The sequence below is a fragment of the Mastigoproctus giganteus genome, chromosome 3 (assembly GCF_048544385.1).
Source record: "Mastigoproctus giganteus isolate SK-2022 chromosome 3, ASM4854438v1, whole genome shotgun sequence".
NCBI lineage: Eukaryota > Metazoa > Arthropoda > Arachnida > Uropygi > Thelyphonidae > Mastigoproctus > Mastigoproctus giganteus.
Window position 1 is genome coordinate 241,977,332 of NC_143577.1, and position 27,495 is coordinate 242,004,826.

At 35.3% G+C, this 27,495-nt stretch overlaps 1 protein-coding gene across 1 annotated transcript in view; it reads left to right on the plus strand.

The window, feature by feature from the left end:
- rl (Mitogen-activated protein kinase rl) overlaps window positions 1-27,495 on the plus strand; it is a 142,264-nt gene that overhangs the window by 105,319 nt on the left and 9,450 nt on the right. Inside the window, exons 7-10 of the mRNA XM_090370973.1 lie at window positions 8,701-8,780; window positions 9,223-9,301; window positions 11,523-11,632; window positions 12,984-13,132. Coding sequence (XP_090227099.1) covers window positions 8,701-8,780; window positions 9,223-9,301; window positions 11,523-11,632; window positions 12,984-13,109 — 395 coding nt within the window. The 3' untranslated portion in view covers window positions 13,110-13,132. The remainder of the gene's footprint in view (window positions 1-8,700; window positions 8,781-9,222; window positions 9,302-11,522; window positions 11,633-12,983; window positions 13,133-27,495) is intronic.

Consider the following 27,495-nt stretch of genomic DNA (forward strand, 5'->3'; position numbering starts at 1 on the left):
ACCTGTACTTGTTAAGTAATTCCGCCGGTCTCCTACTCTTAATATCATTAGTGCCAACGTGTACAACTATATCACGTTTTGTTCCCTTAATAGATGATATCCGCTCTACAACGTCATCAACCTTTGCCCCTGGCAGACATACCCTGGTCCTGTTCCACCTATCCTTTTTACAAAGCATGTTTCCCGTTTCCCCTGACAATAGAGTCACCAACAACTACTAGTTCCTTTGGGACCAGCGCATTCTGCCTTGGGGGTTGCCGCTGTGTTGCGCGATGACCAAGTGCAAGCTCTGGCATTGGTGTGGGCAGCTGAGAGCTTGATGGGCCCCTCACTTGTAATCCTTCAAGGGCATCCACCCTGTCCTTCAAGCTCTCAGATAGGCCCATAACAACGCTGAGTTGTCGCCTGATTTCCTTACACTCCTTAACTTGGTATCAGTTGTCTTTGACATAGAAAAGGCTTATGACACATGTTGGAGGTATGGTGTTTTAAGAGACCTCTATTTGTTTTGTCTTAGAGGTTGTCTTACTATTTTTATCAGACATTTTTTTTTATCAAAATGACTCTTCCAGGTTCATGTTAGATCTAGCTTATTACAGTTTTTTTTTTTTTTGCCAAGAGGAAGGTGTTTCCAAAGGCTCTATCCTCACTGTTATACTTTTCTCAGTCAAAGTGAATTCTAATACCGAATAGCTTCTTCCATCACTAAATAGTGCCCTTTATGTAGTTGATTTTAGTATTTTTTTTGTCACCCCTGCAACATGAGAGTTATTGAATGACAACTGCAAAGCAGTTGACCACTTTTGTTCATGGACTTTAGCCAATAGGTTTTAAGTTTTTTGCTCAAAAAAAAAAAAGTTTGTGTGCACCTTTTTCTGCAAGCATAATCTTCATCCTGACCCTGAACTCAAGCTTGGACAAATTACAATTCCTGTGGAAACATAAATAAGATTTTTTAATTTTTGAGACTCGTCTTTGATCAAAAGCCGACTACTTTCCTCCACCATATCTGTCAGCTCAGGGCAAAACGCACAAGAGGTCTAAACATGCTCAGTGCTGTCTCCTCCAGTTATTGGGGAGCAGACAGAACATTATGTGCCTTTATCGAGCACTTGTCCAGACTTGACTGTGTTTCACAAATCTCTTCCTCTGTTAGAAATTCCATTCTCTGGCTCAATCCAATCCACTAAAGATCCATTGGGATTGCCACTAGGGCATTTCATACTTTGCCTGTCCAAAGTCATATGGAAGCCAGTGAACTGCCATTGATACTCGACATCGACAATTGTCATTACAGTATGACATAAAAATAAAATCCCTGCCCGGCCATCCGTGTGTATTGTGACAAGGTGCATTATAACCGTAGTCATTTTTGCGCCATAAAAAAACCAAAAACCAAACCATCCACTTATATGCCATGGTGTGTCTATAATATGCATAGAATTGCCAGTCATCCCTTTAGTATCAGGATTCAAGAGCTAGTTCAAGATATGAACTTTATGTTGAATAATATATTCATGTCAGCCAGGCAGATCCTTCTTCCTTGGAATATGCAACTTCTCTCTCTCTCTTGTGATTTTACTCTCAGTACCAAGCTGAAAGTTGATGCATCTTCATATTTTTATATACAGTGCTTTTTTTTGTAAAAAAATAGGTGCCAGTACTCATTCTTTGCTATCAGGAAAAATTCCGTGCCGACACGGTTGGCTGGCATGCAGTGGGTGTCAGCTGTTAAGGAGATCACATGATACTGGGTGGAGTCAGCACCCGTCAATCACGGCCGTATCGTTAGCAGTTGGAACACTGTACCCGATACTGAATCCCTACCAAAGTTTGTAGTCATAATTTTCTTCTTCAATCCTTCATATATACATCTTTCTTTTTGGTCCTGCATCGAGTCATTCTTTGCTTCTTGAAAATGATTAACTAATGCCTCATAGTTATTCCAAACAGCTGAAACAGACCGGAAGCTCGATGCCACCCATCATGTGCTTAAAATTCTGCCAATTTTTAATAGTTCAATATCCAGCAATTTGGCACATACCTTCAATTCTCTGGCATTTTTTGGCGACACGTTATACACGACATAAAGTTTATCAATAAATGCTTTAAATCTATCGATACCTGCAATGGATTTCACAGTATCACCAACTGATAGTTCTAATCGGTGATTAGCGCAATGCCACACTATTAAAGAAGGGAATTTTTGTTTCATTAGTTTCGTAACACCACTTTTAATACCCATCATAACAGCTGCACCATCACATGTGACACAAACTAAGTGAGTTTTTAAATAGTTTTCTGTCATACTGTATGACTCAAGACAATCGAGCAGAGACACTTTCGAGTTTGTTCAAGTCCAGAAACAAATTTATGGGAAATCTCATTCCACAGTCAAATATACAAGTTCGAACGTAAATGATCAAAGCGGATTTCCTACTCACCGTGGTCGATTCGTCAATTATCAGTGAAATTTTACTGTTCGACATAACAATTTTATTAACCAAATCTTTTCTCATTTCATCACTAATGTGGTTCAAGATGTTAATGCAAGTGTTTGTTGAATGAAGAATATGACCCATGCCAATCCCATTTAATTCCTGTAGGTCAATTCTGATTCAAAATTATGAAAAGACTGATTTTCTTTGGCCACCTTATATGCGGTGTGAAAAATTTTTGCTGTTATTAATTTTTCGTGCGATAAACTCTTTAAACACAGATTTTCAAGGGGCCCTTTCTCAGCTTCCACAAGCAGTTTTATAGCAGCTTTATGTCCTGCTGTTTCCTTGTGATCGAAAATTGTCTTTCTTAAAGACAATAGCTGTTGCTGTCTGCTTTCGCCAAAATAGGTAACTTCATTATTTGCCCTTTCCTTAGAAATCTTCATGCCCATCTTCTTTTCCACTCCAAGAGTTCCAATTTGTTTACATAATGCACAGCCAAGTCTCTTATTTTCATAATTTAGCCAATTATATTTCGCACAGAAATCATTTTATTGATCAACAGTCCAGCAACTTGGTCAGTCATCCCTTGCTGTTGGACGTGGATACCATCAGAAAAAAAAGCAGTGTTTTACACAGTTTCTGTAATTAGGTCTTCACTCGCATTTTCACTTGTTTTTAATTTCTTAACTATGGAGGGTGAGAAGAAACTAGTAATTCTTTTCATTTTGTACTTTACGGTTCAAGATAGTTTTTTTTAATACTAATTCACTTACAAGCTCATTACCGCACGGGCAAATAAATAAAACTGTTGCGTCTGAATTGAAAATGCACAAATACAAAGTTATGTTGAACAAACTTTTACATTATAACAAAAGCCACAGAAACATTAGTGGCGAACCAATAGGAACCCCTATGAAATGACATTTCCAAAGGGGGGGAGAGTCAAGAAGGAGGTACATGAGTTTCCTGAAGTGGGTGGTACTTCTTAGATGAACAGAACACCTGCGAACGTGAGATAATCTCCAATAAAGTAAATCTACAGTCGGAACCTCTATATAACTAAGTCAATTGTTCCTTGCAAAAATTTGTTAAACAAAAATTTCGTTATAAAGAAATATGACCTTTTCCACAATGAAAAATAATTCAACATTCAGAAATACAGTAAAAGATGGTAAATATATTTTCTAACATTTCAAAACAATTTATTAATACATAACAAATTAAGATACGATTTTTTTTTTCATACGACATGATGCACACAATATTAGTACACTTAAGAATTATTTTTCAAAATATTTGGTTATCTTTTGTTGTACACTGTATTTACTATACATCGATCATTTAAAATTTTTTTGCATTTGTTTTAACATACCTTTTGTATTCTCGGGAACATCTTCACATGACGAAGTTTCAGAAGCTGCCAACATTTCAACATTTCATGGTTAGAAGGTTTAATACCTTCGTTATCCTCATTTTTCTTTTCTTGTCATCGATATTGTCATTAGCTCTTTGAACTAGTTCTTAAATTTGAATTTTTTTTTTTTTTGTGAAACTCCAAAATGTGGAAGTCATTGAGATACTGTAACTATGTAAATAGAGATATGAAAAATTTACAGAAACATTTACGGAAACAAATTTTGCACTTCTGCAGAAGTGCAAACACATTTTGCACTTCTGCAGAACAACAGTTGATTATTTGCAAAGAAAACCACTCTCTCCTAATTCCCGAAGAGGGCGCTTACAGTAGAAGGTTGACCAGAGCCCATTGTTCGCATCGGGAATACCCCTTGACCAGCGCAAGTTCTTGGTATGCGGGACAGGTGGTCGGATAGGATTTACGAGTATCACTAAGTGGAATAATCCCTTTTGCTCTCTTAATTCGTGCAGCAGCACTAATTGCCTAAATTGTCTGAAGGCCAGAAGTGTGAACAGTGTGTACCGAGTCTCCCTAATCTGTTCGTTATATGAAATTTTTTTTCGCTCAACCCAAACTATTTTAAGTTCGTTAAACAGAGGTCCGGCTGAGTAATCTAAAATTCCAAAAATGGTTATAAAGTTTTATATAGATAATACCTTAACAATAGACAGTGAAAAATGCAAATTTAGTTAAATAACTTTAAGCGTATGTATTTGAATAATGGTTAACCATGTGAAAAAAAAATTACTGAATATTTCGAAATGTACTGCATGCAAATGTCATACGCTGTTAAAAAAGGTGCCAGTACACCATACCGTTGCATACTATCAAAAAAAAGCCCTATATATATATATATATATATATATATATATATCAGCAACCCTTTATAGCACACCCAGCTGAATACCCCAACTTCTTGCCAGTATATATGGATGGCTCAAAGTCTGAAGTCTTTGTGAGATAAACTTATGTTTTCCCAAGCAGAACTATCCATAATCAGATTCCATATGAATATAGTATATACACTGCAGAGTTGCATGCAGTAGAACTGGTTTGGATATTGAAAAAATCACACTAGTACCAAAGATCTTGCTATATACTGACTCTTTAAATGTATTATGGGCCTTATCAGAGATGAGAAGCTCTCCTCATCCAGTTTTGTGTCGGGAACAGCAAATGCTATACTTTCAGAGTTAAACTTTGATATTTGCTTTTGCTGGATCTCTAGCCACAAATCCATCACAAGCAATGAGTTGGCTGATGCTGCAGCCAAATCAGCAATGTCACAGAATCATATCCACTTGTTAGTCCCCTATATAGACTACAAGCATCTAATCCACAACAAATTATACACATGATGGCAAGAATCTTGGCATGGGCCCACCACCAATAAGCTAAACAAGTTAAGCCTGTAATTATGCATTACAGTCTCGTCAGTGTGGAATTTGCTGGGTGGAAGTAGTCCTTGCTTAGCTCTGAAAAAGACATTGTCACCTGAAATATTTCTTCTGCTGAGGGCTGTTGATTGTCCTATGTGTAGAGATTGCAACACCATTTTAACAACAGTTCAGCACATTTTAATTGAACGTACATTTTTAATAATGAATACCATCTTTGTTTTACCTGTCTGTTTGAGTCTTATACACTCAGATTTTATTGGACGATGATTTTAGTGTCAATATATCCAAGTTTTTACAGCTTATTAATTTAATTTTATTTAGAATGCTTTATTGTTTTATGTGTTACATCTGTTTTATATTATATATTATTTTATATTTATATTTTACACCTTTTTCTTTTTACTTGGTGCACTGCAGTCCCAGATGCTGGTGTGGCATAAAACCCCTAAACAATCAACAAACCATCCCAGGGCAGCACATTAGATATGATGGTTCTCTCTATCTCTTGACTGCCACATTCAGTGAACGTTGACTACTGCAAAGACCTAGATTACCAAATTTCAGGGGCAAATATCAGTGACTTGAAGACAATTGTTGCAACAACTGGGACTGTTGGTATTGGGATATTGACATAATCTTGTTCTTTTATTGATTAGATCGGTTTTTTATATACATCAGGCCCCCGTTATAACGCGGTTCGCTTTACGCTGATTCGCTATAATGCTGTTCTTATATTATAACCCGTATCTGACTATAACGCTGTTCTTATATTATAACCCGTATCTGACTATAACGCTGTCACAGATCACTATAACGCTCTTTTACAGATTGCATTTTTGGCATATTTAACAAAATCGTTTCATTTGATGGAGTCGATAGCTTGAAAATGAATAGCAAAACAGCATTAAAACATTTCCCACACCAATTTGCAAAATTTTCCCACGCTCAGTGAAATTTTCTCGCACGCTAATTTAATTTCAGTACAGTCACTTGTTACGTAGTTCCGAAATCAACATTTTAAAAAATGATCAAGTATATTGCTTGTAATATTTGCGTTATATGCATTTATCCAAAGTCTAGTCATCACTCAGTACAATATTAGACATCGTGCATAACGGACAGTTTACTTGAACATTGTATCGTAATTATTGCAACCAACGCAGTTACATTTTCGAAGAGCTAATAATGACCGACAGGAATGAAAAAGCAACAACGTCTGGGTGCAGTATGAAAACTATAAATGTAAGAAAAAGACTGAATTTGAAAATTAAATTAGACGTTTTGAAGCGAATCGATTCCGGTCAATGACAAGCCGATGTGTGCCATAATTTAGGACTTGCAAGTTTAACTGTAAGAACAATTATAAAAAGAATAAAGAATTAATTTTAACAGCGGGAAAGATAGCTGTTCCACTGCAAGCAACTAGGACTTGCAAGTTTAACTAATAGCCGGCTAGGCCGGCTATTAGTTAAACTTGCAATTTCAAATGGAAAAACTTTCCATTTCAATCCTAATAGCCGGCTAGGCCGGCTATTAGGATTGAAATGGAAAGACTAATTTTATTGAAGATAATATTCCAATGCAGAATTCAGTTAAGTTAAATATTTAAAAAAAAAAAAAAAAAAAAGAGAGAGGGAGAGAGAGAAAAAGAGATTAGCCAATATGATGATCTGAAGAAAACTCGCCTAAAAAAAAAAAAAAAAAAAAAATGTGGAACCATTTAAAACTGCTAAGGGCTGGTAGAATAGATTTAAAATCCAGGGAGAAGTCGCTAGTGCAGATCAAGGAGCCGAAACTTTCAAAAAAGAACTTGTTAAAATTATTGAAGAGGGGTATTATGTGTTATACTTCTAAACACATTTTTAACATAGATGAAGCAGGACTTTTGTGGAAACGAATGCCCAAAAGAAGTTTAATATTGAAAGAAGAAAAAACATGCCTGGTTTCAAAGCGGCGAAGAATCGGTTGACTTTATTGTTGGGTGGTAACGCTACAGGGGATTTAAAATTAATACCCCTTTTTGTTTATTTGGTAGAGGGCCAAAGTTCAACTCAAAATCCACACAATTTTCATGATTAAATTCATCAATTAAATTAAATCAATTAAATTCATTATTTTAATTGGAATTTTAAGTTTACTTTTGATGCGTAAGTAGTTACCACATAATTATATACGTATAATATAATGATGACAGATGGACTAAGAAAATAACAGAATGGTACCCAAGAGGAGCTAGAAGAAAACTTGGAAGACAAAGGCGGAGATGGATAGATGAAATTCATGAGTTTTTGAGTAGTAAATGGATGGCCAGTGCTCAAAACAGAAGGAACTGGAAAGTTGCTGGAGAGGCCTTCATCCTGCAGTGGATTGAAAATGGCTGATGATGATGATATATACGTATGTAATGCAGAATATTTTATATGTACAAATATTTGAATATTTGTACATATTTAAATAATATTTTGACCGACATTTGTGCTTCTTTTCACTACCGTTTATTATTGATTAGGAAATGTCCTATGGCACCGACTGCAACTCACAAATACACATGTTACCTTATGAGAAAGCGGCGCTCACTTAGCGCTCTGTTTTTCTGGAACGAATGATCAGCATTAAGCGGGGGTCACCTGTAGTTCAGGATGTTCGTGTAGAATTTTTTTAATATCTGAATAAAACTTTTTTGAGTTTTTCTTTGAAGGAAGTTATACATAAACAAACAGTTGGGGCAAACTTTTTTATCTTATTTTTTAATAACTTAATTTAGATATGAAGTTTTAAAACTAATTTGTGTTTGTCCTGTACAACTGGAGTAATATTTTTTCAAGTTGGCTGCCAGTGCGAGACTGTTGTTCCATCTGTAAACAGCTTAATGTTTATCTTCTCCGAAAACAAGTCTAATTAGTTTTTGTAGGTTTGTGCAACCTTCTGGTTATGCTTTATCCACTTGAATTAGTTCTCAAGGCCACTGTGTAGGTACTGTTAACTAGTTGACTATATTAAAAATAATGCATTTTCCATTGTGTTGTACTTAAATTTAATGCCTTTATTTTACGTACTTATGTCTTTATTAATCACATATTTCCATTTTCAGAGTAATTTTGTCAGTAGAATATGTGATTAATTCCTGCTACAGCATAGCATCTATTGTAATAGATTTTTGTTATAGCCGTGTATATAAATTTCATCGTATTTTTAAGTGGTGGGTGCAGCCTATCTAGCTGAAATTTTGCCTTTTCTTCATCTTAATTTGCCCTGATGCAATTCTGGCATAATCTGAAATATTAAAAACAAAACAAAATGGATAATTTGTCAATAATAGACCATTACACATGGATAGGTGCATATAATGTAAATTATTAATTATATTTCATTTGTGAAGAAAAGATATTTATTTCTGATTAATATATAAATATATGTGTATTTTTTATCTCTTTTCTAGATCTAGATCAGTTAAATCATATCCTCAGTATTTTGGGATCCCCTACACAGGAAGACCTAAATTGTATAATTAATGAAAAGGTATGATGTTGTCTTATGTCATTATACCTTTTATATATTACAGTTCTTTTGTAATAAGAAGAAAGTTGTTTTACTTAAGAAAGCAAATGTCAGATCTCTGAAATCAAGTCTGAGTAAATTGTAGTATCTTTGTGTATTTAATACTTTATCCTTATAAACGCTTTCAGATTTTCTTTTCAGATTCTCTTTTCTGTGTGATAATATTTGTTGTATCCCATATAATCAGCTATGCTATTTCTGATTTAAGAAATGTTCTTAACTGTTATTCGCTCTATCTTGTTTTTTATTTTTTATATAAACATGAAAATGTTCTCATAAAAAATTAACCAAAAGTTTGTTGTAGTTTACAAATGTACAAGACACTGCTAATTTGTTTATGAGAAGCACTATCTTAATTTAAATATTTAATAGACAACAAATTAATTAATTTATTCATATATAGGCCAGAACATATCTTCAGTCTTTACCTTATAAACCGAAAGTTCCATGGACAAAATTGTATCCTGGTGCTGATGCCAAAGGTTAGTCTTTCATTTTGAATTACACAGTTACAGAATTTTCTAGAACTGTAGCCATAGTACTGCATAGTTTCATATTATTCAATTTTATTTCAAACCTATGTGCTGCCTTCTCTTTTTGTTTTTATATATTTTCTAAATTTCTGTCTGCATAGGGTTAACTTTTTTAACTTTAAAAAAAAGTTAAAGTTATTGATATAAAAATTATGTTATTTGGTAGAAGGAAAACAGCATGAAGAGAATGAATCACATGATTCTTTTATTGATATGTTAATAAAAGTTACAAAAGTAAAGAATAAGATAAGAAGTTTAAGGCTCTGAGAGGCAAAAGTAAAATGAATGAGGGTGAAATTTTCACTTCACAGTTCTAAATAATTCTAGAACATTTGTGAGTTATAAATTACTGGAATAAGTTACCTACATGGGTGGTAGAGGCTGACAGTTTGAAGAAATTCAAAGGTCAGCTACAGGAGGAGGGAAACACAGGTTGTCAATATCCTTTTCATTTATTTATTTTATTTTATTTTTTATCAATATTACTTTATTCTTTCTCTTTTTTTTTTGGCTGATGCAGCATAAGCCATAGGCTTCGTTGCACTATATGGTCATTATTAATACTAATAAGATGCAACTCCTTCATTTTTGTGACTGATATTCATTTGTCACAAAATTTTGATATTTGCCAGAAATGTCTTGATATTAGTAGCATTAATAATTAATAAAGGCAAATTGTTGCAAGGAAGCCATACATATTCAGTATCAGCATTAGAAAAAAGAAAGAAGGAAAGTTGCCTGATTCTTATGATGCACCTGTCCAGCTCTTCCTTAAATTTTAATATGCTGTCTAGTTCTACAATGTTAGATTTAATTTTTTCTGACATTTAATAACCTTTTTCAAAAAATTAATTAATTAATTTACAATGTTTGGTTTTGACTGATCTAGTTTTTGTTAAAATTCTGATATGAAAAGACTTCATGACATATATTTGACTACAGTAAAAATTATTTTGGTTGTGTCCAAATTAATCACTAACAATTCCAGTGACTCTGGAGGTAAAATATTCATAGGGTCAAGTCTAGTGAATGGGCTAGCTATGTTACCTGTCCTTCATCTCTAATTCAACATTGGGGGCTTTTGAGATATTTATGCATTTAATGATACAACTATGGTTTATATACCACTGTGCATGAACTCGTGTGCAGTAAAACATCATTGAGCCCAAGTAGATGTAGAGGAAATGTAAGTAGGCATTTAATGTCCAGTATTAATGGACGTAAAATGCCTGTACCAGTATTAGTACAGAAATACTGGTATTATAATGTCCAGTATTTTTAATTTTATTGTATTTATATTATTGGACATTAAATGACTAAAATTTCTAATATTGGCCATTTGATGGAATTAGGATGATATATAATATTCTAATTTTTATGAATTTAAAGAGGATGAAGAGGATACTACTTCATTAAAAAGATAACATTGTTATTTTTAATGCAGTAGTATCCTCTTCATTTATTTATGTATTCGTTGATTCAGTTTTATCAAGTTTGAACAACTCAGGTCAAGAGGTTTGGTTTCCTCTTCCAATTTTCAAAGCTATTTTTGTGCTGCTATCTTTTATAAACTGTGCCAACAATTAGTTGGAAACACAGATAAGGGATAACAGCGTGTACTAGAAAAATTATATTTTATACATTAATAATTTTATACATTAATAGGCACATTGTTTGAAGCAAACTCCAAAATGTAGATCTGTATACCCCACAAAGTTCACACATGAATCGTAGTTCAACATTTGTATGTACTCCTGAAAGGGTTAATTGCCCCTCAATTTATATTTTAATGATTCTCTTTCTTCTGCTGCAAATAAATTTAAGAGACAATTACAGAATAGTGCTGTAAACATTGCTGAAAATTTCTTAGTTTTCTCAGAACTTGAAACCAGCTAGAGATTAGTGGAATAGATTTCACTAATGTCAGATCATGCTAAACATGTCTGAAGTTAAAGATGTTATATCATTCTTTATATCATTTAAAGCACATTTCAATTTGCGTGGTCAAGTGAACAAATAGTTAACAAAATCTTATGATATATCAAGACTTTTATGACAAGATTTGTATGTGTTGATCTTAAAATTGTGTTGTGTTGATTTTTGCTGGTATCTTTTTATGATAATAGAAAAATCCTCATTTTATATTTAAATATTTTTTATTCTTTGGCAGCTTTAGACCTTTTGGACAAGATGCTAACTTTTAATCCCCACAAAAGAATAACCGTGGAAGAAGCATTGGCTCATCCTTATCTAGAACAGTATTACGATCCTGCAGATGAGGTGCTCACATTTTTATTTCCTGACTTTCACATAAATAAATTTTTAATTTCTTTTTCTATATTTTGGTTCATTAGATTAGATATGATTAAATTGAAAATTTTGGTTCTTTTTATAATATTATCATATGTCACTGAAAAATTTAAAAAGGTCACTTTTTTGAAAAATTTAAAAAGGTCACTGATTGCAGTTTTTACATGCAAAAATATATATCTTCTTGTTTATACTCTGGCACGACCACCAGGTCAGTGGGGTTTACAATAAATAAATCAATACAAATGTTATTTGCATTTAGCAGTCACGGGCTTGAATCCCGGTCCACTCAAAGAGCATGTGTTACTGCACTCGTGCTCCTGACCACTTGGCTACATCAGGCCTAAAAAATGTTCTTGTTTATACTCCAACACGACCACCAGGTCAGTGGAATTTACAATAAATCAATCAATACAAATATTAATCGTATTTAGCAGTCACGGGCTTGAACCTTGGTCCACTCACTCATGCTCTTGACCACTTGGTATTCGGTTATGTCAGGCCTACTATAGATAGTATGGGCAACCCTTTTCCTCTCTTCTTAGCAGAAATCTTGAATCCTGAACTATAATAAACATAGAATAGATTTGCTTCTTTCTGTCCAAATTCTTGGTAAGATACATAAAGGATAAATGATCTCTCATAATGATTCAATGTCATAATGTCATAATATTGAGTAATTATCTCCTGTTTCCTGGTTACTAATGTAGAGACCAAGTCACTCTCAAAATGGAGATAATATTAAAATATTCTGTTGCATATTTCTAAATAGGTAAATGCTGTTTATAAATAGGTTTGGATAAAAACTAATGGTTACATCTTTCCTTTGCCACTCCTGCTTTAATATCTCAGCCAAATATTACATCATAATGTGCATTTTTCTCATAGTGATGGCGCTTCCGTAGCCAGGTGGGCAGGAGCAGCAGTGCGTAGCACACGCTTCTTGATTAGACCGGGGTTCGAGCCCGTGACCACCAAATACGGAGGATGCGGAAAGGTCAGGGAATGACCACCGCATATCCCCGGAACAATATGGCCTTAGTTACTAATGCTCCTAAAAAAAAAAAAATCCAAATCCAAATCCAAATTCTCATAGTGATTCAATGTTTTAATTTTGCATAATTATCTCCCATCTCTTGGTTACTAATGTAGAGACCAAGTCACTCAAAATAGAACTAATGTTAAAATGTTTTACGTTTTTAAATAGTAAATGCTGTTTAGAAATATTTTTGAATAATATTTTTAAGAAATTCATTTTCTAGGTTTGAATAAAAACTAACGATTACATCTTTTCTTTACCACTCTTTTATTAATATCTCAGCCAGTTGCAGAGGAACCATTTCGATTTGAAATGGAGCTTGATGATCTTCCTAAAGAAAAATTGAAGGAACTTGTCTTTCAGGAGACAGTGCTGTTTAAAGAACGTTTACAAGAGTGCCGCCAGTAACCACGGTTGATGGAAAGAGTCAGGTAAAGGTTGCTTTAAAAATTTTGTATATCTGCATAATGACTAGGTTACTTAAACATAGGCCACTTTACTAGAGAGAGGGGGGTTGCTTCTATGTTTGAACCTATTCAGCATGCATATATTTTTGAAACTTATTTTAGTGCATCAAAAAGAAACATTTAATTTATTTTCATCAGTTGAGTGCAAATCTCATTACTGAGAATGCTGAGGTGAACACAGATATGCCAACAGCATTTGCTTGAAAGTGGCGGAGGGGGTCTTGAAAGATGTACCAAAAGAGCTTACCCTCTGCCTTCCCCATATTTCCGAATGACCACGTTCAAATCCATGTCTCTTCTTCTTCCCCCCCCACCCCACCGTTACTTTTCTCTGGAATTTCATAAAAAAAAAAAAAAGATTATGATAACACAGTCTATAGTGAGATGATGACAAACTTGTATAATTAATGGTATTTTCCTTTCAGAGGGAAAAATGTGCTGCTGAAAGGGAAGAAAACATAAGCAAAGCAAATATTAGACCGTAATGAAAGAGGCCTTATGTTTTTGGCAATTTCAAGGTTTTCACTCTAAAAATATTTCCATTATCAGACATTCATCTGGCAAAAAAAGCATTAGAATTACTAATCTTATTCAACTTTATTGTAGTCTGAAATCATGCATCTTAGATTGTTGTAATTGAAATTTCATATTAATACATGAAAAATATGTATTTAAACATAAAAAATTTAAGAGTAGTCTAATTAAAATTGCATAAGAAGAAAAGGGAAAAAAAACTTCTGCATCTGCCGGAAAAAAAATTATTTCCACCATCGAAAGGTGCTTATCCAGTTCCTCCTTGAATTTTGCCTAATTCCCTGCCTCCTGAGCCATTCCTGCAGGCAGCTTATTTCAATGTTCCACATGCTGCAAAAGGTAAACTTCATAAAATCTTGTCCACTGTTGTTTCCTAGATTTTGTTGTTGTGCTCTCTGATTCTTGTTTCATGCACCGGTGAGAGTATTCCTCCATTTATTTTACTAATCTCCCACCAAGGTGTCTAGTTGCTGAACTTTACAAACCAAATCTGAACGATTCTTCATGGGGATAATGCTTGCCACTCCTCACCAGTTTAGTTACCCTTCTTTGCACTTTCTGTAGAAGTTTTATATCTTTCTTTTGATGCTGCTTCTAGACCTGAAACAGTGTTCCAAGTGTGTTCTCACTATTATCTTAGAGAGGGAAGATGATGACTCCTTTCTACTTGCAGAATTACAATAAATCATAGATCCTGAACATTCTTCATTCTCTGCAGCATACAAACTACAGTGGACCCCTGCTTTATGATATTAATTCATTCCAGAGACACCATCGTATTGTGAAAATATTGTAATATGAACCCAATAACACATTGTTTTTGGTAATTTGTTCCAAGACCTCGGAAGTTGAAATTTTCACTATATAACTAAGTTATCTCTCTGAAAGGTGATTTTTATAATGTAAATTGTACATATTGATTAAAAAAATCAATTAAAACTAATATATTGATTAAAGCACAACACAAAATCATTTCAGCTAAAGGATGCAAAAACAAAAATACACGGCCAACACATTTACAGACACTGCTATTGGCTGAGAGGAAGGACTACGTGGTATTAGGTATGCTCGGGGTCTGACGGCACCTGGGATTTCTCCCATCTCCGCGTATGTTCTCTGTATCGGACAAGCCAGAGATTTAAAAGTGTGTGGGATATGTACTGTGTAGTTTGTTGTGCCCATTGTTCATCCGGCCTGTTAGCCGCCGGGCCCCTAGTGAGACCTGACGTTACCAATACCTGCCACAGGGAGGCCGGCCGGGTGTTACCAATATTTGTACTCTGGCTGGTCTTGCCACTTACTTTCCTGGGATTTCAGTGGCTAGGACCAAAAAAAAAAAAAAAATTATAATAATAAAAAAAAAAAAAAATAAATAAATAATAATAATTATAATAAATAAATAAATCGAGGTTGATATTAGTGATACTTAGCAAGTTAGTATTAATAGTACGCGACGTGGGGCTGTGCGGTGAAAGTGAGTTTTAAAAACCAAATAGGTTCAGGCAAGAATTTTGACTGGTCAGAGACAGTCGTAAGCCCATCACATTGTAAAGTGAAATAAGTAGGTGCCGATTAACATGATTGCTGGTTAGTGGAATCAGCCGCTTTAATTTCAAAACAATTCAAATCATTAAAATGCACTACACTTTCATCATTATCATATGTTCGGTTATAAGAATTAATTTTGACCTTCTTAGTGATATTTTTCTAAAGCACATTTCTGGAGGTCACTACCATAAAACAATAAAAACAATTTGCAGTTTCCAGTTTATTGGGCTTCTCTGTTAGTGCAATCTATTATAAACAGGTAGTAAACTCGATCTTATTGTATTTGCAATAATACCGATAGGTGGAATTCTGTGGGTTTTTACGTTATTATGGTGAAATCTGTTTCCCCTTCAATCATATAAAAAACAAATTTTCAGAATCTTCTTTTCATTCCTATTTTTTAAGCTTCATAAACTTGTTACTCTGTATCTCACTTGCACCTGTTGTGTTAGTTGCAATTTGTGCATGCCATGTTCTTTGTTATTGATTGCTTATCTTTTATACTGTTTTTAATTTTATAACCCAAAAGGGGAAAAAAAAAAAAGTCAGTGAACAGAAATATCAGTTAGGTAGTATGTGCATTACAGTATTAATCAAGCTATGTATGTAAGCATGAATTTAATTTTTATTTTGCTAACCTGTAGAAAATACAGTAGAGCATCAATAATCTGAATGAGCCAGAATTTTTTTTTTTTTTTTTTTTTTGTTAATTCTGGTGCCATAAAATAATTACAGTAAGTGCTGGTTATTGTGATCACGTTTGCAAATTGAATTTTGATTCTATTAAATGGCAATTCTAAAAAGTGAAAATTGGAGGAGTATTATCCACAAGGTATAAAAATGAAGATATAAAGCACAAACTTACATTTTTATTACCTTACCAATTAACAAAATTAAATGATATGTGGAAATTGGAAGAATATTACCCACAGGTCAGCAAAATAAAAATAAATTTATGCTTAGGTACATCTGTTATTCAACACACTTTGTAATCTGATATGGTTTACCAACGATTTTATTCTGAATGTCAAGAAGTGTCATGAATGAGAAGGCAAAATGGACAAGATCTTGCTTATCCTAGACAATGTGCCATCACATCCTTCAGTGGAAACTTTAAACAGAATAGACAATTGATTCGAGGTCATGTTTCTTTCATCAAATATTACTGCATTCCTTCCACTGATGGACCAGGAATCATCGAAAAGTTGAAGAGAATCTACAAAAAACAAGTCTTGCATCGTTACTTTTAGCATAAAGCAATGAAGAAAGCATCGTAGCTTTATCGAAAACACTCAGTCTCAAAGACAGCTGCTACATGTTAGCTGATGTGTGAGAATCATTCACTGCACAGAATTTTAAAAATGCTTGGACAAAACTGTGGCCTATTACAGAAGAAACAGAGTCAAACTGAAGGAGATGATCAGCTTGTTTCAGTCAATCCCTGTATTTGAAGATTGCAATGGAAGTAATGCAATGGCATGGATAGAAAATGATATTGCTGCTACAGGGTTTCCTGTTTTAAATGAAAACGAAATTGTGAATGAAAAGAAACTGGAGCTCCTGAAATGATATGGATAAAGACAGCGAAGAATAAAATGACATCAACACTGGGCCTACGCATGCTGAGGTATTTGCTGTGCTAAAAACTGCGATGGTTGGTACGAGCAACAAATTAAATGCTGTCCAACTCAACTACTCTAGCTGAAAAGAATGAGAGAGCAAAGAAATGAATTTCGAAAATATTGCAGCAAAAAATAAATAATTATTTTCGCTGAAGCCTATACATATGTGTTATTGTGACTGAAAGTTCAATTTTTTTTACCTATAAATAAAAATGCATAAGTAAAACTTAGTGATTTTATTTCTAAACTTACTAAGCTTTGTTTTTTTAGTCTTCAGGACAGTATATGCCTAGAGTGTCAAGAAATTAGGTGGCAACTCAGCAGTCTGATGGGCATCTATGAGAACTTTAGGTGTAGGGTAAATGCCCTCGAAGAAATTAATATGAGGGACCATTGAGCTCTCAGCTGCCCAGCTCAACAGCAGAGTTCACTCCTGTGCATGAGGCAACACAACACAGGTTTGTCCAAGGCAGAATGCACTGGTCCCACAGGAACTAGTTATTGTTGGTGAATCTATCGTCCAGGAGATGGGTAATATACTATGCAAGAAGGATAGGTGGAACAGAACCACGGTATGTCTGCCAGGGGCAAAAGTTGATGACGTTGTGCAGATATCTTGTAAGGACACAAAAGGTGATATTGTTGTACACGTTGGAACTAATGACATTAAGAGTAAGAGATCTGCAGAGTTACACAACAAGTACAGGTCAATGTTGAAAAAAAGTTGCGAGTTAGGGTTAAATGTGAAAATGTCTGCAATTCTGCCCAGACATGACAGGAGGGAGTATATGATGGGAGCCTTGTCAATCAATTCAGACCTGGAGAGATTGTACAAGGCTCATGGTGTAAAATTTTTTTTCGGCGTGATCTGTGCTTGTTGACAGGAGAGACTGCTTCTACAGAGATGGGGTATACTTAAATAGAAAGGGTACAGGAATATTTGCTAATGCTATTGAGGCAGTGTTAGATGGGTTGGAAAACTGCTAGCTTGGGCCTGGGGTACATAGACTAAAAGGTTAACAGTGGCAGAGGCAAAAGTGATTCTTGCACTGCAAGGAGATTTCCAGGACTGCTGGTAGTCCTAATAGAGCAAGTAAATACATGGGCTGTGTTAGAGTAACTGAGAGTAGAAACAGGTGCATGTGTACTTGCATGTACACCAATGCTGGGAGTATATTTGATAAATTTCATGAGTTTCAAGTGCTAGTCAAGACATCAAAGGTGGATATTATTTGGATATCAGAGATGTGGTGTCACACAGATATAAGCAGTGCAGAATTGGAATTTGGGGAGTACAATGTGTACAGAAAGGATAGACAGGACAGGAAGGGAGGAGGAGGGGTTATGCTGTTAGATAAAATCTAAGGAAGCATCCAATTGACATTGGTGGATAAGGCAATGTTGAGTCAGTTTGTTTTGAAATAAGCACTGGGAAAGGGAAAATGAGAGTAGGTGTGTTTTATTGACCTAATGAAACTGATGAGTATAATGAGAAATTGTGCAGAGAAATAGAGTGGGCCATTAAATCAGAATGTCTTATAATGGGAGATTTTAACTTTATAGATATTGACTGGAACTTGTGGATTGGTCACTCGCACACTAGCAAGACTTTTGTGGATTTATTGGATGACTGTTTTCTACAGCAACTTGTTTGAGAGGCAACCAGAGGGAGTAATACTCTTGTTCTGATAATCAGCAGTGATTATTCATGTCTTAAGAATTTGCAGATAAAGGAATCACTAGGTGACAGTGATCACAGTGTACTGATGTGGGATTTACTTAAAGACATAACTACCATCAAGGGTAAAGGGAAGGGCTTTTGCTTTCGTAAAGGTGGCTACAGGTGTCTCAGACAGTTTTTAAATTCTATACAGTGAGATCAACTGATGTTACCAATGTTGAATTCTAAATGGGAAGCCTTCAGGGACTTAATTTTGGAGGCTACTAGACTTTTCATTCCAACTAAGAAATACTGTTCAAGGTTTAGACCTAAATGGATGTCAGATGAATTAATGAGGCTTGTGGCAGAGAAGAAAAATGTATGGGATGCATATAAATTATCAGGCGACACAGAAGCCGATTGCAAATTTTAAATTATCAGGCAACACAGGATAGTCAATTACAGACTATTTTATATGGCACATAAAATATTCTGTAATCAAGTCACAAAGGAGGTTAGGCAGGTGAAGCTGAGAAATCTTTGGCAAAGAATGCAAAGAAAAACAGCAAAGAGTTCTTTTCTTATGTGAACTCTAGAAGGAAAGGAATGAATCAGATTGGACCACTTAACATAGATGGGTTGACTATTGATGATCATGCTCAGGTAGCTGATGAACTGAATGAGTATTTTGCATCTACATTCACACAGGAGGAGTTATTCAAGGAGGGGAATGCCAGAAGTTTATCAAACTGTGATAGGGAGCTTAGTGATTTTGTAATAATTGAGATCAAAGTGGAGGAGAAATTGTTGAAGTTAAACATAAAGAAGGCATCTTGGGGTGGATAGGATCTATCCACTTATATTAAAGGAGTCAGCAAAGGAAGTAAGCAAGCCCTTACCATAATTATGAGAGCTTCCTTGGACCCAGGGGAGGTCCCCATGGACTGAAGTGTGCAAGTGTATCACCAATTCGCAAAGGGGGTTCAAAAGGTGACACAAGTAACTATAGACCTGTTAGTTTAACTTGTGTTCTGGGGAAAATAACGGAGTCACTAGTTAAAGAAGTATTGCAGGATCATCTAGACAAGACTGCAGTAATAGTTAAGACACAGCATGGGTTTGTTAAAGAGAGGTCTTGTCTGACCTATTTGATTGTATACTATGATGTGGTCACAAAGGAACTGGATGCAAAAAATAATTTTGATATCATATAATTGGATTTCAGGAAAGCTTTTGATACAGTTACACATGGAAGACTGCTGTACAAATTGGAGTGGTATGGCATTAAGGGTAAGTTTCTACAATGGATAAAAGGATGGTGGAGTGGGAAACTACAGAGAGTGGTAATCAATGGATACTGCTCTTCGTGGATGAATGTTATTAGTGGAGTTCCCCAGGGTTCGGTGCTGGGCCCATTATTGTTTTGTGTATTCATCAATGATATTGATGAAAGTATATCAGGCTTAATGTCCAAGTTTGCAGATGATATTAAGGTTGGCAGGGTTGTTAACGACAGTAAAGATTGTATGCTACTCCAACTGGATCTAGATAAATTGGGCGAATGGGCTGAAAAGTGACAACTGAGGTTTAACATTGAAAAATTCAAAGTTACTACATATGGGTAGCAATAACCCAAGAGAAACGTACCAACTGTGTGGTACTACACTCAGGGAAGTGGAAAGTGAAAGAGACCTGTGGGTAATTGTGCAGTTAGATATGAAGTACGCTGAGCAGTGCAGACAGGCGGCCAGGTCAGGTCATGGAGTCGTGTTAATGATATATCGGAATTTTACTAGCAGGGACAGGGAGGTGATTATCCCGTTGTACAGGGCAATGGTCAGGCCACACCTTGAGTACTGTGTACAAGTCTGGAGGCCTCATTTTAGGAAGGATGTAGAGTTGCTAGAATGAGTACAAAGAAGGGCAACAAGGTTGGTGAGGGGAACAAAGGGGTGCTCTTACCAGGAAAGACTTAAGTTCTGCAAATTGCAGTGCCTGGAGAGTAGGCACATGCGAGGTGGTGTGATTGAGGTGTATAAGTTCTTGAATGGGCTGAGCAAGCTAAATGCTGATGGGATTCTTCCTCTTGGAGCCCCCTCAGATTAAGAACCTAATGGGGCATAGTTTCAAATTGAGGAAAGACATTTGTAGAATAGATGTGCAGAAATTTGCCTTTAGCCAGTGGATAGTTGATTGGTGGAAAAGACTTCCATCTTTTGTTGTGGAAGTTGATAGCCTAAATAAATTTAAGGCTGAGCTGGACAGGCATTTGGAATGAATGGAGGGGTGAAATGGGAGGTTTTTTTTTGGCTGATGCTGCATAAGCTTGCTTTCTTACATTGTATGCCTCTACTAATGCTATTTATAAGTTCGTAAATCCAAACTACCCCCAGTAACAATTAGTTCGGATTATTGACGCTCTGCTGTATCCTTCCAATTTTCACATCATTTAATTTTGTTAATTGGTAATGTAATAAAGTGTAAATTTGTGATCTTTACTTTCATAGCCTGTGGATAATATTCCTCTTATTTTCGCTTTTAATAGAATTAAATAATCGCCGTTTAATAGAATTAAAATTCTATTCGCAAACGTGATCATAATGAACAGCACTTACCACATATTGCATAGTGAGCAGTATTTTATTATGGAGAGCCCATCGTAAAGTGATATAATTGTATAGTGAACAAATCTTAAAATGGGGGTCTTCTGTACTTCTAGGTTAACGCTATGAAATGCAAGGTATTGCAATTTGTAGCATTAAACTAGCTCTCATTTTACGGATGTTTGCAATCGGGGAAAATTTTATCAAAGCAATATTCTGATCTTAAACTACTCTCCCAGCCTTTAAACTGTTTCAAAACTTTGACAGCTTCCCATGTATTCCCTCATCAGTATCATTTAGAAAGGTAAGAAACAAGAGAAGTCCTAGCAGTCATTACCTGGAGATGTGACTTGTTACTCCAGTCATCTCTGACAAATAACCATTTATGATCACTGTCTGTCTTCTGCTCTTCAATGAACCCTAATTCATTGAATTTTCTCTGCCATCATGTCACAATTTATACAATAATCTCTCATGAGGAATCCTGTCAAAAACTGTACTAAATTCAGATATGTAATGTCAGAGTTGCTTCCTCCATCAAACTATTGTATAAGTGCTTCTATGAACTGCTGTAAAGGAACTTGATGTAAAAAATAATTTTGACAATTCATACTTAATTTCAGAAAAGCTTCTGATACTGTTGCATATAAAAGATTGCAATACAGATTGGAGGAGTATAGCATTAAGGGAAAGTTGCTACTATAGATAAAGGGATGGTTGAGTAAGAGAAGACAGAGTAGTCATCTGTGGGCTCTGCTCTTCTTGGGTTAATGTTATTAGCAGAGGTCCTGAGGGTTCAGTGCTGGGCCCATTTTTGTTTTCTATATTTATTAATGATATTAATGAGGCATATCAGGATTAACATCTTAAGTTCACAGATGATACAAAGGCCGGGTAGTTTATCACAGTAATCAGGGTATGCTACTGCAACAAGATCTGACCAAATTAGGCAAATAGACTGAGAAGTGGCAATTGAAGTTTAATATTGACAAATTAAAGGTATTTCATATGGGAAGCAGCAATCCCAGATTAATATACCAGCTGTGTGGTAACCACACTCAGGACAGTGGAGGATGAAAAGGACCTAGGGGTAATTGTGCTGTCAGATATGAAGTTCTCTGAAACTGCCTTGGATAGGTCATGGGGTTTTGTCAATGATGTACAGGAATTTTGCCAGCTGGAGTGGGAGGTGGTTAACCCTGCCTTTGTATAATGCAATGGTTAGGCCACATCTTGAATACTACATACAGGTCTGGTAGCCTCATTTTATGAAAGATATGGATCTGTTGGGATGAGTGCAGAGAAGGGCACTCATCTCTTCATAGGGTGCTCTTACTAGGAAATACTTCAGTTTTACAAATAGCAGAGTCTGGAGATGAGACACCTGTGAAGAAATCTGATTCAGGTGTTTAAAGCCTTGAATGGATTAAGTAAGCTGCTGATGGCATTAAGTTAATGGATTAAGTAAAATGTTGATGGCATTCTTCCTCTTGCTGAAGAAGAATTCCATCAACACATGAGGGGGCATAAATTCAAATTGAGGACAGATGGTTGCAGGTTGGGTGTGTGGAAATTTGCCTTCAGCCAGAGGGTGGTTTATTGTTGGAACAAATTCCTATCTGGTGTTGTTGTAGGTGGGTAGTTTGAATAAATTTAAGGAAGACTGAATCTGTTAGAGGGGATGGACAGGTGAAATAGGAACAGTCATTTCCTTTTATATTTAGTGATGCTATATAAGCTTACTTTCTTGCATCATTTGCGACTGCTATTACTACTGCTGCTACTACTACTACTAATAATAATAATAATAATCTCATAATTGTGATTTTTCAGGAATGATGTCCTTTTCGAACTTGATGTCTGGTATGGAATTTGGTACTCTATGAAGGAGTAGAGATATGGACATTGAGAATGGAAGATATTAGAAGATTGGAACATTTTGAGATGTGGGTATGGAGGAGAATGAAGAAGATAAGATGAATTGATAAAGTGAGGAATGAGGTGGTTTTGAGAAAGGTGGGTGAGAAGAAATATTTGACTGAAATAATCGGAATGTGTAAAAGAAATTGAATTGGACATGTGTTGAAGGACTGGTGAAAGATGTGATGGAGGGGAAGAAGCCCAGGGGGACATTGAGGAAAACTGATTGATGAATAGATATGAGGGATTAAGAGAAGTGCTGAAGATAAAGATATATATAGAGAAGTGGTTGTTGAGTTGTATGCTTGGATCTGCCCTTGCCGGGATGATGATCATCTCCTCTTTGCAAAATCATGCTAAGGCCCTAATGTTTGGGATGCACTCACTTGTAATCTTCAGTATAACTGGACAGTACTTCTGAATATATGGTTTATTAAAATATACACACTACCTTATTTCTTATAAATAAAATATGCTTCCAGCATGATAATCTTTGTACTAATTTTCTGAGTTTCTTTATACAGACCTCCTTACATACCTCACTTGCAGCTTCCACTAAATTCTTTTAGATTTTTGTTATTCTTCATTTAAAGACATTTAATTTTCAAACAAGAAGGTTTCTATTTAATGGTAGTTGACAAAACTTTTCATTCACAATACACACACAAGCTTTCAGAACAGTGTGCTCCTTTGTCTTTTTTACTGTTTCAACAGCTATTGCATGTAATCTTCTGCTTATTTTTACCTTAAATATTTCATGAGTAGATTCCAGAACACATGTGGGTTTATATAGGCAAGTACCTGGAACAGGAAAGGGTCCAAAGATGCCCGATGAGATTGGAAAATGGGCACAAAAGATATTAGAACCTATAGTATTGTACCGTGCATGGGTTGAAGGTTGAGAAGGTGAAAGAAGATATTTATTGACATTAGGCTTTAATTTCTGTAGATTTAATTTTTCAGGAAATATGTGTGCATGGAGATTGTTCCAGAAAATGAAAGTTGAAGGAATAAATGAGGAAGAAGAGAAGTTGGTTCTGGAAGTTTGACAGTAAAAAGATTCTGACTGGTTGCAGCAGTGTTTGGGGCTGGTTTGAAAGAGAGAGTGGGAATTATAGAAGCCAACTCTTCAAAGAACAGTCCTTCTAGAAGTAACTGAGACAGAGATGAAGAGAATTTATAAGAGATGAGTCATTAATTAACCTAACTGCCCACTTTTGAATGGGGTCTAGAAGCCTGAGAAAAGTTTTGGGGGACACTGCCCCGTATGTGGGAACAATATTCCATTGTAGGACAAAATTAAGATTTATACAGAATGAGTAGCAGTTTAGAAGAAAAGTAATGCCAAAACCAAAAGAGAAATCCAAGTTTTTTAGATGCAGAGGAAACAATATTTGTGATACATTTATGTCAAGAGATTATAAGTCAGGGTAATCCTTAATAGCAATATATGATCTTGTCTAGAAATCTTTGCTACTTTTCTGCATTCTACTTTCATTTTGATTCTTCTGCTACACTTTCTAGTGTTGCCAAAGATAAGCTGAGTAGCAGAAGAATCCCTCCCTTTCTGTGAGATATGACATGACTGAGTGTTAGAAGGATTGAAATTAACTCAGTTATCTTTGCCCCACTGGAGATCAGCATTTAAGGAACTAGTAGTGGACATTAGAGAAGTTGAAGCTGTTTGTGCATGATGGAGTTTCTCAGACTGGAAGATGAAATGCAATGTGCTATCATCAGCAAAACTATGGATAGGATTTCCAGTCAGTGTAAGGTCATTGATACACAAGAGGAAAAGAGTGGGAGAGAGGGGGGGGAACACCAGCATTAGTGAAGAAGTTAGAAAACAGGGCCATCTACTGTCACCTGCAGTGAGTGATCAGAGAAAAAATTGGATACCCAATTACGAAAAAATAGTCAGAAATCCATAGGATGGAAGCTTTATTTATAAAACATACATGCCCAACAACAAAAGCAACTGCTTGAGTTTCACAAAGCTTTTCCATTAAATTTGTGCATAGATGGTTAACATAGGCATAGATGTCCATAGCTGGTTAACATAAGCATAGATGTCCATATATGGTTAACATGAGCAACTAGTATATCACCAGTGAATTGACATTGATGGAATCTGCAATCATTGAACAGAGGGAATGTTTTTAGATATTTTAGGAGTTGGTGATTAAAAAGTAAGTGCAATGGGACTATAATTGGATGGGGAGGGATTTGTCACCCTTTTTAGGAACTGGCTGAATATGAACAAATATCCAAGCAGAAGGAAAAACACCAGTGGAATACAATAGTGAGTAAATCGACACAGAGCAGGGCTAAACTCAGGAGCACAGGTTTGGAGAACAAGTGGAGAAATACCATCAGGACCTGGCACTTTCTTGGCATCAAAAGACTGTTCAAATTTCTAATTCTAATACCCTTTTGATGGAAGACCACAGGAGGCATTGAATGGAGTGTACTGGGAATGGTAGGTGCTTGTGGTTAGTGGTTTACCAAGATCATTAATACAAGAGCTAGAAGAAAGTAGGATGTTAGCAGGTCAGCTTTATCTTTAGCTGAGGTGGCAATAGAACCATCAGATTTTAACAGAAGTGAGAGTGGAGATGGGCAAAAGTTGCAGCCAATAATTTTGGCAAGAGACCAGAATGCTTGACAACAGTTGGACAAGAAGCAAGTTTTCTACTTTTAGCCTGTTCAAAATCTAGTTTGGACTGATTAATAATTGCTTTTCAATTGTTATGAGCTTTGGTGTAGGCAGAAAATGAAGCTGGAGATTTGAATGCAAGCCAATTGTGATATGCAACATTCTTATCTTGAAGAGCCTTAGTGCACATATTGTAAAATATGTGCACAAGGTTTACATAAGGGCCAAGATTTTAAGGTGGAGTATGGAATAAACAATTCCATCTCTGCAAGAATAATTTCACTGACACGATCTGGGCAATCATTGATCCAAGATTTAAAACATTAATCCAACCAAGGAAAAGAAGAATAGAAATCTCACAGGTAATCTTGTAATGTCAAATAATAAGAGCTTGAGAATGGCCACAAGAAAAAGGTTCCATTGGAGAAGAGGCGATCACCAAGTTTTGATCTGAAGTGCTTAGAGCACCACTCACCTCAACTGTGTACCTGGAAGGGTTGTTCATTAGACAATCCTAACCACATAGCCAATAATCTTGGCTATGTGGTTAGGATTTTCTGGTAGGTAAATGAACAATATGAGCAGGGTCATTGGTAATTGCAAAAGCCTCAGCATCTCAACCAGCTGGAGTTGTGAACCTTAAAATCACCAAGGAAAATTACCTCACTTTTAGGAATGTTGGACTGTAGGAAGTCAAAGGAAAGACTTCAGATGTGTGTTCTACAGAGCTTGGTAACTAGGCACCTTAGAGGAGACCTAATCAGGGTGTATAAGGCTCTTCAAGGAGAGAGTAAAATTAAAATGAAGAGAGTGAAATTTCCACTGTTATGAATAATTCTAAAACTAGGGTTGAAATTATGGAGGAGGGGGTTTACCCTGGACTGCAGAGTTTCTTTTTAACCAGCAAGTTATTTACTGAAGAAGAAATTAGCTTGAAGAAATAAAAGTTCAGCTGGATAGATACCTATGTGAGGAGGGAGTCAAATTTTATTATTTATCTAATATTATTCTTAATTAATTATTTAATTTATTTTTTTGCCTGTGCAGCAAAAGCCTTGGATTTCCTTACACCATATGGCTAATGCTAATACAAATCAAAATTACAATGTATGGGCTCATGCAGTTGAGTTGCACCTATTTAGGCCTGTAGTGTGAATTTTTGCAAATCTTGGTGGGCTACAAAGCAGTGAGCTTTGATAGCAGTGGGCTCTACAGAGTGGATTTCTTTGTGAAATTTTTAAAGTTTTCTAAAAATGAACACATGTACATAACTTTTTAAATTTTAATGTGATATTATTTTGATTTGATCTTTTCACATTAGAGTGAAGTAATTGTTAATCAATTCAAAATTTAAAACAAAAAAAAAATGCATAACAAGATATTGTGAAAAAAAATTTTTTAAATAAATCTTTGTTACTTTTTGTTTTCTCAATGTGGTATATCCTCTATATCTATTTATACCATATGATTCAGTTTCATCAACTTATAGAGCAAAATTCTAGAGCTTTTATTTAGTTTTGGCTTTATTTATCCCCAAGTCAGACAACTGCCACTAACAGTTATGATTTTTTTTTCTGATTTTCAAATGTATTTTCTTACTGTGATCTCTTATAAACAGATCTACAATTACTTGGAAACAGAGATAAGGTACCACAACACCTATTTGAGACAACTTGTATATAAAAATTACACATGAAATGACCTTTATATATATATATATATATATATATATATATATATATATATATATATATGGGAACTCCAAGAAAAGGAGCACACTTATC